Here is a 15,486-nt window from a genome sequence, read left to right on the forward strand (position 1 = left end):
CCTAAACACAGTAAAAGTGGGGAAATCAGTACCACTCTTTCTACAGGGTCTTATTCTTGGATTTGCTTTTAAATTCAAATCCTTTAACTACTTGCTTGCTTCTTTGCCATTTATAGCCTTCAGTTTGACCCAGCACCTCGTCGTGGAGAGCCTCATGTTACCCGGCGCACCCCCGACTACTTCCTGTAAATTCCTCCTGGGAAAAACCTGCCTTTGTATGTGGAAGTATACCTGGCTTTTTAAAATATATATATTTAAAAACAAAACAAAAAAAGCAACAGTAATGTATGTGTTTCTGTAACAAATTGGGATCTGTCTTGGCATTAAACATTATCATGGACCAAAATGTGCCATACTAATGATGAGCATTTAGCACAATTTGAGACTGAAATTTAGTACAACACTATGTTCTAGATCGGTCAGTCTTAACAGTTTGCCTGCTGTATTTGTAGTAACCATTTTCCTCTGGACTGTTCAAGCAAAAAAGGTAACTAACTCCTTCATTGCCTTTTGCACTTACTTGGAAATTTTAGTTATAGTGTTTAACTGGCATGGATTGGTAGAGTTGGAGTTTTATTTTTAAGAAAAATTCACAAGCTAACTTCCACTTAATCCATTACCCTTTATTTTATTGAAAATGTATAGTTAAATTAACTGAAGAAAAGATTCTTGGGAGTATGTTGTCATAACATTTAAAAAGGTTTCCCTTCATTTAAGTGGCTGTTTTCTGTCGATCTGCATATTTCTGTGTACTTGTCATGACAGTGCTTGCATCCTATTTGGTGTACTGAGCAAATAAACTTTCCATTTTAAACAAATTGGTTTACTGTGGTATCCTTTAAATGAAAAGTTCTTTTTTGACACTTTATATAAAGCCTCTTAAAAAATAAATCTCTTGACCTGTGATAAATAGTTGTGTTGAGATAATTTATTGGCAATGTTTTTTGTGTTGGGCTTATATTCAGAAGAAAACCTCAAATAGTAGGCTGGAAAAGTTTAGAGCATAAAAACCATTTTTATTTCTAAACATTTTACTAGGTAGTTTATATTAATATATTCAAATATGTAGTATATGCTAAAACTGTAGAATGTTCTATAGCTAGGAAGAATCTTCTAAAAGCCAGAATATATTTTGTCTTTCTCCATTGCTCTAGAAATAAGAATTAATCTCCAAAAGAGAGTTTAGTAGAAATAGTAAGTAATAAATAGCTTCATTACTAATATATAAATTCCAAGGGGGGTGGATGTAGAGTCAGTGTTAAGGGTGAGTGTCGGAGGGTGGAAGACACGAGAGAAAATTAGGTTTTTTAAGTTTATAGAAGAAAACAAGATGGTAGAATAAATATCTCAATGGCAATGGATGGAGTTCTCTAGTTAAAAGACATAGGGTCATTTTTTATTTTTTTAAATCCAACTATATCCTGATTACAAGGCACATACCAAAAGCAAAAAGTCAGGCATGTTGAAAATTAAAAGATGGAATAGACTGGGAAGATACTAATCAAAGGAAACCTGCAATAGCTATATTAATATTAAAATAGACACTGCGACAAAATTTAAGAACAGAACATTAATACAAATAGGGCTAACTCATAATTCTAAACTTGTATGTACATACCAAAATAGTCTCACTATGAAAATAAAAAATCCTGAAAAATCTTGGGGCGCCTGGGTGGCTCAGTGGGTTGAGCCGCTGCCTTTGGCTCAGGTCATGGTCTCAGGGTCCTGGGATCGAGTCCCGCATCGGGCTCTCTGCTCAGCAGGGAGCCTGCTTCCCTCTCTCTCTCTCTGCCTGCCTCTCCGCCTGCTTGTGGTTTCTCTCTGTCAAATAAATAAATAAAATCTTTAAAAAAAAAAAAAAATCCTGAAAAATCAGGTTGACGAGTTTTTATTATAATGGCAGAATTCAACTCATTGTTAAGTCAAAGATGTAGAGTATTTAATAAAACATTTTAATAAGATTTATATAATAGAATGGCAACTGAGTGGCTCAGTTAAGTGTCCAACTCGATTTTGGCTCAGGTCATGATCTGAGTCATAAGATCAAGCCCCATGTTGAACTCCATGCTCTCTCCCTCTTCCTCTGGCCCTCCCCATTCTCATGCACTCTCTCAAAAAAAAGAAAGTGGGGGGAGGGAGGAAGAAAGGAAGGAAGATGTAATAGACAAAGGTAGATCTCTGTGCCCTAATAGAGCACACATTTTTGTCAAGTTTTTTTAATAGGACACCTCTGAGTACAATGCAATTTAGAAAATAGAAAAAATAGGGGCGCCTGGGTGGCTCAGTGGGTAAAGCCGCTGCCTTCGGCTCAGGTCATGATCTCAGGGTCCTGGGATAGAGTCCCGCACTGGGCTCTCTGCTCAACAGGGAGCCTGCTTCCTCCTCTCTCTCTGCCTACTTGTGATCTCTCTCTGTCAAATAAATAAATAGGAAAATAGAAAAAATAAGAGGACATGATATTCTGTAGAAAATGTAAAAAGACCAAAAAATTACTAGAACTGATGCATGAATTCAGTAAAGTGGCAGGAAAAATATTGTTAAAATGTCTGTATAACCCAAAGCAGTCTACACATTTAAAGCAATCCCTAACAAAACACCACCAGCATTTTTCACAGTGCTAGAACAAACAATTCTAAAATTTGTATGGAACCATGAAAGACCCTAAATAGCCAAAGGAATGTTGAAAAGCAAAGCTGGTGGCATCACAATTCCAGACTAGATTACAAAGCTGTAGTGATAAGACAGTATGGTAGTGGCACAAACACACATAGATCAATGAAACAGAATAGAAAACCCAGAAATGGTCACACAATGCTACGGTCAACTAATCTTTGACAAAGCAGGAGAGAATATCCAATGGGAAAAAGTCTTTCAGGAAATGGTGTTGGGAAAACTGGACATCAACATACAAAAGAATGAAACTGGAGAACCTTTTTAAACCATATACAAAAATAAACTCAAAATGAATGAAAGACCTAAATGTGAGACAGGAAACCATCAAAGTCCTAGAGAACACAGGCAACAACCTCGTTGACATCAGCTATAGCAACTTACCAGGTACATCTCCACAGGCAAGGGAAACAGAAGTGAAAATGAACTATTGGGACTTCATCAAAATAAAAAGGTGCTACACAGAGAAGGAAACAACAAAACTACAAGGTGGCCTTTGGAAGGCGCAAAGATACTTGCAAATGATACATCTGATAAACGGTTAGTATCCAAAATTTATAAAGAACTTACACAACTCAACACCCCTTCAAAAAAGTAATCCTGTTAAGAAATGGGCAGAAGACATGAATAGACATTTTTCCAAAGAAGATACACACATGGCCAACAGACACGTGAAAAGGTGCTCAAAATCAGGGAAGTAATGAATCAAAACTACAATAAGATATCACCTCACACCAGTCAGAATGGCTAAAAATAACAACAAAGGAAACAACAGATTTTGGCAAGGATGTGGAGAAAGGGAAACCTTACACTGTTGGTGAGAATGCAAACTGGTACAGCCACCCTGGAAAATAATACGGAATTTCCTCAAAAAGTTATAACTAGAACTACCTTATGACCGATCAATTGTCTACTAGGTATTTACACAAAGGATACAAAAATAGTGACCCAGAGGGATACATGCACCCTGAAGCTTATAGCAGCATTATCCACAATAGCCAAATTATGGAAAGACCCCACATGTCTGTTGATGAATGGATAAAGAATAGGTGGTATATGGGGTATTTGGGTAGCAAAGTTGGTTAAGCATCCATATAAACCATAAAAGAGAATGAAATCTTGCCATTTGTAGTGAAATGGATGGAGTATATGCTAAGTGAAACAAATCTGAGAAAGACAACTACCAAGTGATTTCACTCAGTAATTTAAGAGAAAACAGATGAACATGGGGAAAAAAGATGCAAACCATAAACATATTCTTTAACTATAGAGAACAAACAGGACTACTGGGGAGGTGAGCGGTGGGATAGGGTAAATGGGTGATGAGTATTCAGGAGAGCACTCGTGGTGATGAGCACTGGGTGCTATATGTAGGTGCTGAATCACTACATTCTACTGAACTAATATTACACTATATGTTAACTAGATTTAAATAAAAACTTGAAACTATTAAAAGCAAAAATTTTCAGAAGTACCTATTCTTTTTGGAATTTAAAGAGTTAAATTCAAGGGTAAAGGAACTTTTAACTTCCATAAAACAAAATTTAGAAAAACTGGTTATGAAAAAATAAATTTTAAATATGTGGACAAAACCTCTACAATAGCCAAAATAATTTGGAAAAACAAGAACGGGTACATTCACTTTCCAATGTCAGAACTTGTTATAAAATTATAATTTTCAAGACCGTGTTGTATTGGTATGCCCAGATACACAGATCAATGAACAAAATTAAGAGTCCACAGGGTGCCTGGGTGGCTAGATGGTTAAGCATCTGCCTTTAGCTCAGGTCATGATCCGGGGTCCTGGGATCAAGTCCCACATCAGGCTCCCTGTTTGGCGGGGAGCCTGCTTCTCCCTCTCCCTCTACTGCTCCCCCTGCTTGTGCTCTCTCTCTCTCTCAAATAAATAAAATCTTTAAAAAACAATTAAGAATCCAGAAATAAATCCTTACATTTATAGTTAATTATCCTTTGAGAAAGTGGTAAGGCAATTCATTGAGGGATTCTTCAATAAATGGTGTTAGGACAATTCTATATACACATGCGACAGAAGGACAAATTTAAATGCATACCTCATACTGTAAACAAAAATTCACTAAAAACAGATCAGACCTAAACATAAGAGCTGTTACAAACTTTAGAAAACACAGAACCCTGAGGCACCTGGCTGGCTCAGTCAGAAGAGCATGGGACTCTAGATCCTGAGGTCAAGAGTTTGAGCACCATTTGGGGAGTAGAAATTACTTAAAAATAAAATCTTTAAAAAAGCAAAATAAGGGGTGCCTGGGTGGCTCAGTGGGTTAAGCCGCTGCCTTCGGCTCAGGTCATGATCTCAGGGTCCTGGGATCGAGTCCCGCATCGGGCTCTCTGCTCAGCAGGGAGCCTGCTTCCTCCTCTCTCTGTCTGCCCGCCTCTCTGCCTACTTGTGATCTCTATCTGTCAAATAAATAAATAAAATCTTTAAAAAAAAAAAAAAAGCAAAATAAAAAACATAGAACCCCTTTGAGACCTTGGGTTAGGCAATGATTTCTTAGGTGTGATATCAAAAGAAAGGTTCATAAAAATTTTTAATTGATAAACTAGACCTAGGAAATAAACATTTACACTTAAACAGAACTGAAAGAAAAGACAATAGACTGAAAGGAAATGTTTTCAGGACACATATCTGATAAAGGACTTGTATCTAGAATTTAAAAGAACTGGGACGCTTGGGTGGCTCAGTCGGTTAAGCCGCTGCCTTCAACTCAGGTCCTGATCCCAGGGTCCTGGGATCGAGTCCCGCATCAGGCTCCTTGCTCAGCGGGGAGCCTGCTTCTCTCTCTGCCTCTGCCTGCCACTCTGCCTGCTTGTGTGTGCACGCCTTCTCTCTCTGATAAATAAAAAAATTAAAAAAAAAAAAAGAACTGTTACACTCATTAATAAGACAACCCAATCAGAACATGGGCAGAAAATAAGAATAGACATTTCACCAAAGACATACAAATGGCTAATAAGTACATAAATGAAAGCTCAGCATTAAGGAAGTGTTAACTAAAAGCATAACTGAGGTACTTCACACTCATTAGAAAGGCTACAATAAATAAGACCTTCTTTATTAATAACAATTGCCAAGGAAGCCTGGGAAGATGACAGAGTAGGAGGAGCCTAAGCTTATCTTGTCCCACAGATACACCTAGATAACAGACACATCAGTGCAACTAACCCAAAATAAGACTGGCAGAACAGACTCTCCATAGTTAATCATAGAGAGGAAACCACATGGGAAAGAAAAGTAGTAGGAAAGGTAGAGTCTCAGATGGGAATCAAACTAACCAGTAGGGAGGGGACAATTAACCAGTGAGATCAACCACAAATGGAAGGGACATCATAGGTATGAAGAAAGGAGAGGAAGGTCCACACCACACTGCCAAATACAGGGGACCTGCTCTGGGAATATGACTCCCCGTAGCATTTGGCTTTGAAAACCAGAGAGGACTAACTTTGTTAGTTCTTGCAATCAGTGGGGCTTAACAGTGGGAACTTTAAAAATCAGCAAGTTTGGCTCTGGGAAAGCCGGAGGGAATAGAATACTGAGTGCCTGCCCTTAAAGAGATGGTGTAACAATCTTGCTGAGATACAGCATAGAAGCAGATGTTGGAAAAAATACCTGGAGTAAATGGGAAGGTGATTTAATCTCAGAATGTGTATTAGAGGGGGAAAGATCTTTAGGGGACTTCTCCAGAAGATCCCCAAGAACAAAAGAGCTGATGTACCATCTCCCTCCTCTACATCCAGCCTAGACATGCAACCACCTATAGGAACCAACATGAACACACCACCTAACTCGCTAACAATGTGCACCCTATCCCAAAGTTCTTCCGCTGCCCTACTCAAACTATCCCACTTGGCAGGAGTCCCTCCAAAGTAGCTGACATGTCTCTTTCTGCAAACAGCCCCCATAGTAGCCAACACAATTCCAAAGTGAGTCTTGTCCTGGAGAGAGGAGAAGATAACCACACACACCAGCTCCAATGCAGCCCCAGCAGTGGACTGTGGACAGACATCTCGTCTGACTGCAGTCCCTACATCAGTGATAGCCTCTCAGGGGACAATGCACGGAGTACACCCTCCAGGTAGGTACATTCCAGCAGACTGAGGGCAGCATCTGATCTGTCTGCTGACACCACCCAACTTCATACCCAAGGTGGTCCCATATAGGCCCCTTAACAATACAGGAAACAAACTCTGCCCACAACAGGCAAAGATGGCTATTGCAGCCAGCTGGACTGAAGGTGAATGTGGCTCAACCACCAGAATGGGGTGGGTGCAACACACATAAGAGATTCCCACGAAGCACCAGTTTCTAGTGAGTGGGACACTGTACTGCAGGGCACTAACAGGACCTCTTCTTCATAATGCCACTACTTTGAAAAGTAGGAGACATGGCTGAATTTCCTAATGCAGAGAAACAGACACAGAGTTAGATAAAATGAAGAGACAAAGTATACAACCCAAATGGAAAAAAAAAACAAAACAAAACACACACACAGGACAAAAGTCACAGCAAAAGAGCTAAATGAAATGGAGAATTCAAAGTAATGGTCATAAAGATACTTACTAGACTTAAGAAAAGAGTGGAGAATCTCAGTGAGACTCTCAACAAAGAGATAGAAATATAAAAAAGAACCAATCACAGATGAAGAACTTAATAAATAAAAAAACACTAGATGTAATTAATACATAGTAGATTAGAAGAAGTGGAAGAATGGATGAGTAATCTGGAAGGTTGGGTACTGGAAAGCAACACAGAAAAACTGGGGAAATTAAAAAGGATAAGAAGTGAGAATAGGTTAAGGGAACTCAGTGATCTCCTCATTCACATTATTGAGATTCCAGAAGAAGATAGAAAAAAGGGGGTAGAAAGTTTATTTGAAGAAACAATAGCTGAAAATTTCCCTAATGTGAGGAAGGAAACAGATATCCAGATCTTATTGGGGGCACAGAGAGCCCCCAATAAAATCAATCCTAAGAAGGTCCTCACCAAGACACATAATAATTAAAATCCTAAATACTAGTGATGAAGAGAGAATTTTAAAGCAACAAGAGGAAACAGTTACTTACAAGGGAAACTCCATAAGGCTATCAGCTGATTTTAATGCAGAAACTTTGCAATCCAGAAAAAAGTGACATAATATACTTAGAGTGCTTAAAGGAAAAACCCTACAAACATGGCTGCCTGCGTGACTCAGTCTGTTAAGCATCTGCCTGCGGCTCAGGTCATGATCCCAGGGTCCTGGGATCAACTCCTACATTGGGTTCCTTGCTCATTGAGGAACCTGCTTCTCCTTCTGCCTTCTGCTCCCCTTGCTTTGCTCGCTCTCTCTCTCTCTCTCTCTCCCTGACAAATAAATAAAGTCCTTAAAAAAAAAAACCAAAAATCTGCAAACAGAAATGCTCTATTCATCAAGGCTATCACTCAGAATAGAAAGGAAGATAAAATTTCCATACAAAAGATAAAGGAGTTCATTACCACTAAACCACACTCACAAGAAACGTTAAAAGGTATTCTCTGAGTTAAAAGAAAAGGCCTTGGGCGCCTGGGTGGCTCAGTTGGTTAAGCGACTGCCTTCAGCTCAGGTCATGATCCCAGAGTCCTGGCATGGAGTCCCACATCAGGCTCCCTGCTCCTTGGAGAGTCTGCCTCTCCCTGTGACTTTCTCCCCTCCCATGCTCTCTTTCACTGTCTCTCTCTCAAATAAATTAATATAATCTAAAAAAAAAAAAAAGAAAGAAAAGAAAAGGCCTTAATCAGGAGTAAGAAAATTATGAAAGAAAAACATTTCACAAGTAAATACAAACATCATAAAGATAGATGAATCAGGGACGCCTGGGTGGCTCAGTTGGTTAAGGAGCTGCCTTCGGCTCCGGTCGTGATCCCAGCGTCCTGGGATCGAGTCCCACATCGGGCTCCTTGCTCTGCAGGGAGCCTGCTTCTCCCTCTGACTCTGCCTGCCACTCTGCCTGTGCTCGCTCTTGCTCTCTCTCTCTCTCTGACAAATAAATAAAATCTTTAAAAAAAAAAAAAAAAAAAGATAGATGAATCACTTATAAAACCAGTACAGAGGTTAAAGCACAAACACAGTAAAATCAACTATATCTATAAAAATCAGTCAAGGGAGTCAGGAAATAAAAGTGTAATATCACATACATAAAACTTTGGGAAGAGGGGCGCCTGGGTGGCTCAGTGGGTTAAGCCACTGCCTTCGGCTCAGGTCATGATCTCGGGGTCCTGGGATCGAGTCCCGCGTCAGGCTCTCTGCTCAGCAGGGAGCCTGCTTCCCTCTCTCTCTCTCTGCCTGCCTCTCCATCTGCTTGTGATTTCTCTCTGTCAAATAAATACATAAAATCTTAAAAAAAAAAAAAAAAAAAAAAAAACTTTGGGAAGAGTAAAAATTTAAAATGGATTCAGGGTGGGAAGGTGGGTGAGCCCAATGGTGGGCCTTAAGGAGGACATGTATTGCATGGAGCACTGGGTGTTATACACAAACAATGAGTCTTGGATCACTACATCAAAAACTAATGACAAACTGTATGGTGACTAACATAATAAACAGATTCAAACTTAAGAAACTATCAATTTTATATAGACTGCTATATACATAGGATGTTATATATAAGTAACCACAAATCAAGAAAGAAAAATGAATACAAGCATATCACTAAAGAAAGCTGTCAAACCACAAGAGAAGAGAGCAAAAAGCAGTAATAACGAGGAAGTTTAGGAAGTTTAGATGGCTCAGTCTTTAAGCATCTGCCTTCAGCTCAGGTCATGAACCCAGGGTCCTGGAATCAACACCCGCATGGGGCTCCCCGCTCAGAGGAAGTCAGCTTCTACTTCGCCCGTTCCCTCTCCCTTCTCTCACTGTGTCTCTATCAAATAAATAAATAAAATCTTTTGAAAAAAAATTAGAGGGAAGTTTATAGCAATATGGGCCTACCTCAAGAAGCAAAACCAAAAACATCTTAAGTAAACAACCTAACCTTAAAACCTAAAGCAGCTAGAAAAAGAAAAAAGCCAGGGTGCCTGGGTGGCTCAGTAGGTTAAAGCCTGGGCCTTCAGCTCAGGTCATGATCCCAGGGTCCTGGTATCGAGCCCTGCATCGGGCTCTCTGCTCCTCGGGGAGACCTGCTTCCCTCCTCTCTCTCTCTGCCTGCCTCTCTGCCTACTTGTGATCTCTGTCAAATAAATAAATAAAATCTTTAAAAAGAAAAAACCCAAAGCCAGCAGAAGGAAAAAAAAAAATAAGATTAGATCAGAAATAAATGAAAGAGACTAAAAACACAATAGAATAAATCAATGAAACTGGGAGCAGTTCTTTGAAAAGATCAAGAAAATTAACAAACCTTTAGTGAGACTCATTAAAAAATGTGAGAGAACTCAAAATCAGAAATGAAAGAGGAGAAATAACAACTGACACCGCAGACATAAAATTATAAGAAAAAATGATGAAAAATGTATGTGCCAAAAAATTGGACAATCTAGTGGAAAAGAATAAGTTCCTAGAAACACAAAACCTTCCAAAACTGAATCAGGAAGAAATGGAAAATTTGAACAGACTGCTTATTAGCAGTGAAATTGACTCAGTAATCAAAAAAAAAAAAAAAAAAAAAAAAAAAAACTGCCAACAAACAAAAGGCCAGCATCAGATGGCTTCCCAGGTGAATTCTACCAGCATTTAAAGAAGACTTAATACCTCTTCTCAAACTATTCCAAAAAATACTAGAGAAAGGAAAGCTTCCAAATTCAGAGGCCAGCATTACCCAGACACCAAAACCAGATAAAGACCTAAACAAAAAAAAAAAAAAAAAAAAAGAGAGAGAGAGAGAATGAACTACAGGCTAATATCTCTCCTGAACATAGATAGAAAAATCCTCAACAAAATATTAGGAAACTGCATTATACAATAAACATTCATAACAAACATCAAGAAAATCATTCACCACAATCAAGTGGATTTATTTATTTATTTATTTATTACAGGGATGCAAGTGTGGCTCAGTATTCACAAATCAATCAACACAATACATTATATCAACAAGAGAAAGGATAAAAACCATAGGAACATTTCAATAAATGCAGAAAAAACATTCAACAAAGTGTAACGTCCATTTATGATAAAAACTCTCGACAAAATAGTTTTTAAAGGAAATATGCCTCTACATAATAAAGGCCATATATGAAAATCCCATAGCTAACATCATACTCAATGGGGAAAAACAGATTTTCCTCTAAGATCAGAAATAAGACAAGGATGTCCACTCTCACCACTTTTATTCAGTGTAGTACTGGAAGTCCTAGTCACAGTAATCAGACAAGTAAAAGGCATCCAAATTGGTAAGGAAATAAAACTTTCACTGTATTAAGATGACAAGATATTATATATAGAAAACCCTAGGGACTCCACAAAAAAACTACTAGAACTGATAAATGAATTCAGTAGGGTCACAGGATACAGCATTAATATACAGATGTCCACGGCAGGGGCACCTGGGTGGCTCAGGTGGTTAGCATCTGACTTTTGATCTTAACTCAGGTCTTGAGCTCAGGGTTGTGAGTTCAAGCCCCATGTTAGGGCATGCTGGGCATGGAGCCTACTTAAAAAGAAAAGAAAAGAAAAAGCAAAAAGAATCCACAGCCTTCCTATACACTAATAATGAAGTAACAGAAAGAGAAATTAAGAAAACAATCCCGGGGCGCCTGGGTGGCTCAGGTGGTTAAAGCCTCTTCCTTTGGCTCGGGTCGTGATCCCAGGGTCCTGGGATTGAACCCCAAGTCGGGCTCTCTGCTCTGCAGGGACCCTGCTTCCTCCTCTCTCTCTGCCGGCCTCTCTGCCTACTTGTGATCTCTATCAAATAAATAAATAAAATCTTAAAAAAAAAAGAAAGAAAGAAAACAATCCCATTTACAATTGCACCAAAAAGGATAAAATACACTGACCTCTACCTCTGAAACTAATATTACATTATATATTAATTGAATTTAAATTAAAAAATTTTAAAAATACTTAATGAACTTAGCCAAGGAGGTGAAGGGCCTGTATTCCAAAAATTATAAAACACTGATGAAAGAAATTAAAGATGACACAAATGGAAAAGTATCTATACTCACGGATTGGGAGAACCAATATTGTTAAAATGTCCCTACTACCCAAAGCAATCTGTAAATTCAACATAATCCCCATCAAACTACCAACAGCATTTTCCACAGATCTCAAACAAATTACCATAAAATTTGTATGGAACCACAAAAGACCCCAAATAGGCAAATCAATCTTGAAAAAGCAACACAAAACTACAATTATCATAATCCCAGATTTCGAAGATACACTAATCAAAACAGGATGGTATTGACAAAAAACAGAAACACAGATCAAAAGAATAGAATACAGAGCCCAGAAATAAACCCATGCTTCTATAATCAGTTAACCTATGACAACCTATGACAGAAAAGGCTAGAATATACAATAGGAAAAAGGCAGTCTCTTCAACAAATGGTACTGGGAAAACTGGACAGCTACATACAAAAGTATGAAACTGAACCATTTCCTTACAGCATACACAAAAATAAGTTCAAAAAGAATTAAAGACCTAAATATGAGACCTGAAACCATAAAATTCTTACAAGAAAACATAGGCAATAATGACTTTGACATCAGCCATAAAAATATTTTTTTAGATAGGTCTCCTTTGGCAAGGGAAACAAAATAAAAAATAAACTATTGGGACTACACCAGAATAAAAATCTATTGCACAGTGAAGGAAACCATTAACAAGGCAAAAAGACAACCCACTGAATGGCAGAGGATATTTGCTAATGATATATCTGATAAGGAGTTAATATCTAAAATATATAAAGAACTTATACAACTCATTACCAAAAAAAGCAAATTAAAATTCAGCAGAGAATATAAATGGATGTTTTTCCAAGGAAAATACACAGATGGCCAACAAACACATGAAATGATGTTCAATCATCACTTACTATCATGGAAATGCAAATCAAAACTACAATGAGTTACCAATCTTTTTTTAAAGATTTTATTTATTTATTTGACAGAGAAAGAGATCACAAGTAGGCAGAGAGGAAGACAGAGAAAGAGGAAGACAGAGAAAGACAGCTGAGCAGAGAGCCCGATGCTGGTCTCGATCCCAGGACCCTGAGATCATGACCTGAGCTGAAAGCAGAGGCTTAACCCACTAAGCCACCCAGGCACCCCAGTGAGTTACCAGTCTTAAAACTTAAACCTGTAAGAATGGCTAAATTAAAAACACAATAAATAACAAGTGTTGGCAAGGATGTGAAGAGAAAGGAACTGATGGGAATGCAAGCTAGTATAGCCATTATGAAAAAAAGTGTGACGATTCCTCAAAAAATTAAAAATAGAATTTGATCTAATTTGATCTAATAATTCCACTACTGGGTATTTACCCAAAGAAAATGAAAACACTAATTTGAAAAGACATGTGCACCCCTCTGTTTACTGCAGCATTATTTATAATAGCCAAGACATGGAAGCAACCCAAGTACCCACTGGTAGATGAATGAATAAAGAAGATGTAGTAATACAAAATGGAATACTACTTGGCCATCAAAAAGAATGAAATCTTGCCATTTGCAACAATGTGGATAGATCAGAGGGTATAATGCTAATTGAAATAAATGGGTCAGAGAAAGACAAATATATGATTTGACTCATCTGTGGATTTTAAAAAACGAATGAACATACAAAGATTTCTTAAAGACAGAGAACAGACTAGTGGTTGCCAGAAGGGAGGTGGGTGAGGGGATGCGTGAAATATGCGAAGAGGATTAAGAGTACACTTATCTTGATGAGCACTAAGTAATATATGGAACTTACAAATCACTCCATTGTACACCTGAAACTAATATAACACTGTATGTTAATTATACTTGAAGGAAAAAGAATAAATGTTGGTGAGAATGTAGAGAAATTGGAGCCCTCTTACGACACTGGTATAAAGAACTGTAAAATGCTGCAGCCCCTTTGTGAAACTTGGCAGCTTCTTAAGCGTAAAATTACCTTATGACCCAACAATTCCATCCCTACATATCTACCCAAGAGAAACTAAAATACACGTTCACACAAAGATAAGTATGCCAATATTTACAGCAACATTAATTCTAATGGTCAAAAACTGGAGACAATCTGAATGTCCATCAACTGCTGAACGGATAGGCAGAAATGTTAGATTCATACAATGGTAACGTACCACCAGTTGGAAACGTATTACAATATGGATGAACTTCACAACACGCTGGTGACATGACAAACTACATATTATGATTCCATTTATATGAAATGTCCAGAAAAGATAAATTCCGAGACAGAAGTAGATGAGTGGTTGCCTTGGGCTGGCCAGTGGGAATGGGAAGCAACTAAATAGGCAAGAGAGATCTTATTGGAACAATGGAAATGTTCTAAAACTGATCTATGGTCATGGTTGTTTATTGGGTAAATTTTTTTTAAAAGATTTTTTAATTTATTTATTTGACAGACAGATCACAAGTAGGCAGAGAGGCAGGCAAAGAGAGAGAGAGGAGGAAGCAGGCTCCCTGCTGAGCAGAGAGCCCGATGTGGGACTCGATCCCAGAGGCTTTAACCCACTGAGCCACCCAGGTGCCCCTCATTGGGTAAATTTACTAAAAAAATTTTCTTTTTTAAAATTTTTAACTTTATTTTTACTTTTTCTTAATTTAAATTGAATTAACTAACATATAGTGTGTGTTTCAGAGATAGAATTCAGTGATTCATCAGTCCTCCATAATACACAGAGCCCATTCCATCACATGCCCTCCAATGTCCATCACCCAGTTACCCCATCCCCACCTTCCTCCAGCAACCGTCAGTTGATTTCCTATGATTAAGAGTCTCTGGGTGCCTGGGTGGCTCAGTTAAGCATCTGCCTTCAGTTGAGGTCATGATCTCAGGGTCCTGGGATCGAACCCCACCTCAGGTTCTCTGTTCAGTGGGGAGTCTGCTTCTCCCTCTCCTCTCTCTAGTCTCCCTCTCAATCTGTCTCAAATAAATAAATAAAATCCTGGGGCACCTTGGTGGCTCAGTGGGTTATACTTTAGTTATAAATTTCCCTATAAAGACTGGTTTGGTTGCATTGCACAAAGTTTATTGTGTTCTGCAAACAGTTTTACTAAGGTATAGTTTATATACAAAATTTTCCCATTTCAAGGGAACAATAAAAGATTTTTGGCTGGGTCATTCAGTAGAGTATGTGACTCTTGATCTTGGGGGTTCTGGGTTTGAGCCCATGTAAGTAAGTAAGTAAGAAATTACTTAAAATCTTACAAAAAAACAAAAGATTTTAAAAAAGATTTTATTTATTTATTTGACAGAGACAGATCACAAGTAGGCAGAGAGGCAGGCGGGGGGTGGGGGGGGCAGCGCAAGCTCCCCATTGAGCAGAGAGCCTGAAGCGGGGTTTGATCCCAGGACCCTGAGATCATGACCTGAGACAAACTAAATATTTGTATTGTAATAAAGGAAAATCTGGAAATTATGAGCCAAGTGTTTACTACACCATAAAATTTTTTAAAAAAAATTAGAGCAAATTTCAAAAGAAATAGAAGTTTCCAAAGAAAAGAACTAAAGTTGGCCCTTGAAGACCAATAAAATATAAAACAGAGGCAGGCACAAATGAAAGCATGAATTTATAAAATAAAAGATACAGAAGGGGAGAAAAGATACAGAAGGGGAAAAAGTAAGAAGGTCTATGAATAAGACTTGCCAATAAATTGAAAAC

General features: G+C 38.2%; 2 protein-coding genes across 2 annotated transcripts in view; one reads left to right on the forward strand and one right to left on the reverse strand.

Moving 5' to 3' along the window:
• The window catches only part of PPP2CB (protein phosphatase 2 catalytic subunit beta), a 37,068-nt gene extending 36,250 nt beyond the window's left edge, over positions 1 to 818 (forward strand). Inside the window, exon 7 of the mRNA XM_059156219.1 lies at positions 117 to 818. Within this exon, the coding sequence (XP_059012202.1) occupies positions 117 to 189 (73 nt within the window). The 3' untranslated portion in view covers positions 190 to 818. The remainder of the gene's footprint in view (positions 1 to 116) is intronic.
• The window catches only part of UBXN8 (UBX domain protein 8), a 58,460-nt gene that overhangs the window by 10,456 nt on the left and 32,518 nt on the right, over positions 1 to 15,486 (reverse strand). The window lies entirely within an intron of this gene.

The sequence above is a fragment of the Mustela lutreola genome, chromosome 18 (assembly GCF_030435805.1).
Source record: "Mustela lutreola isolate mMusLut2 chromosome 18, mMusLut2.pri, whole genome shotgun sequence".
Classification (NCBI taxonomy): Eukaryota; Metazoa; Chordata; class Mammalia; order Carnivora; family Mustelidae; genus Mustela; species Mustela lutreola.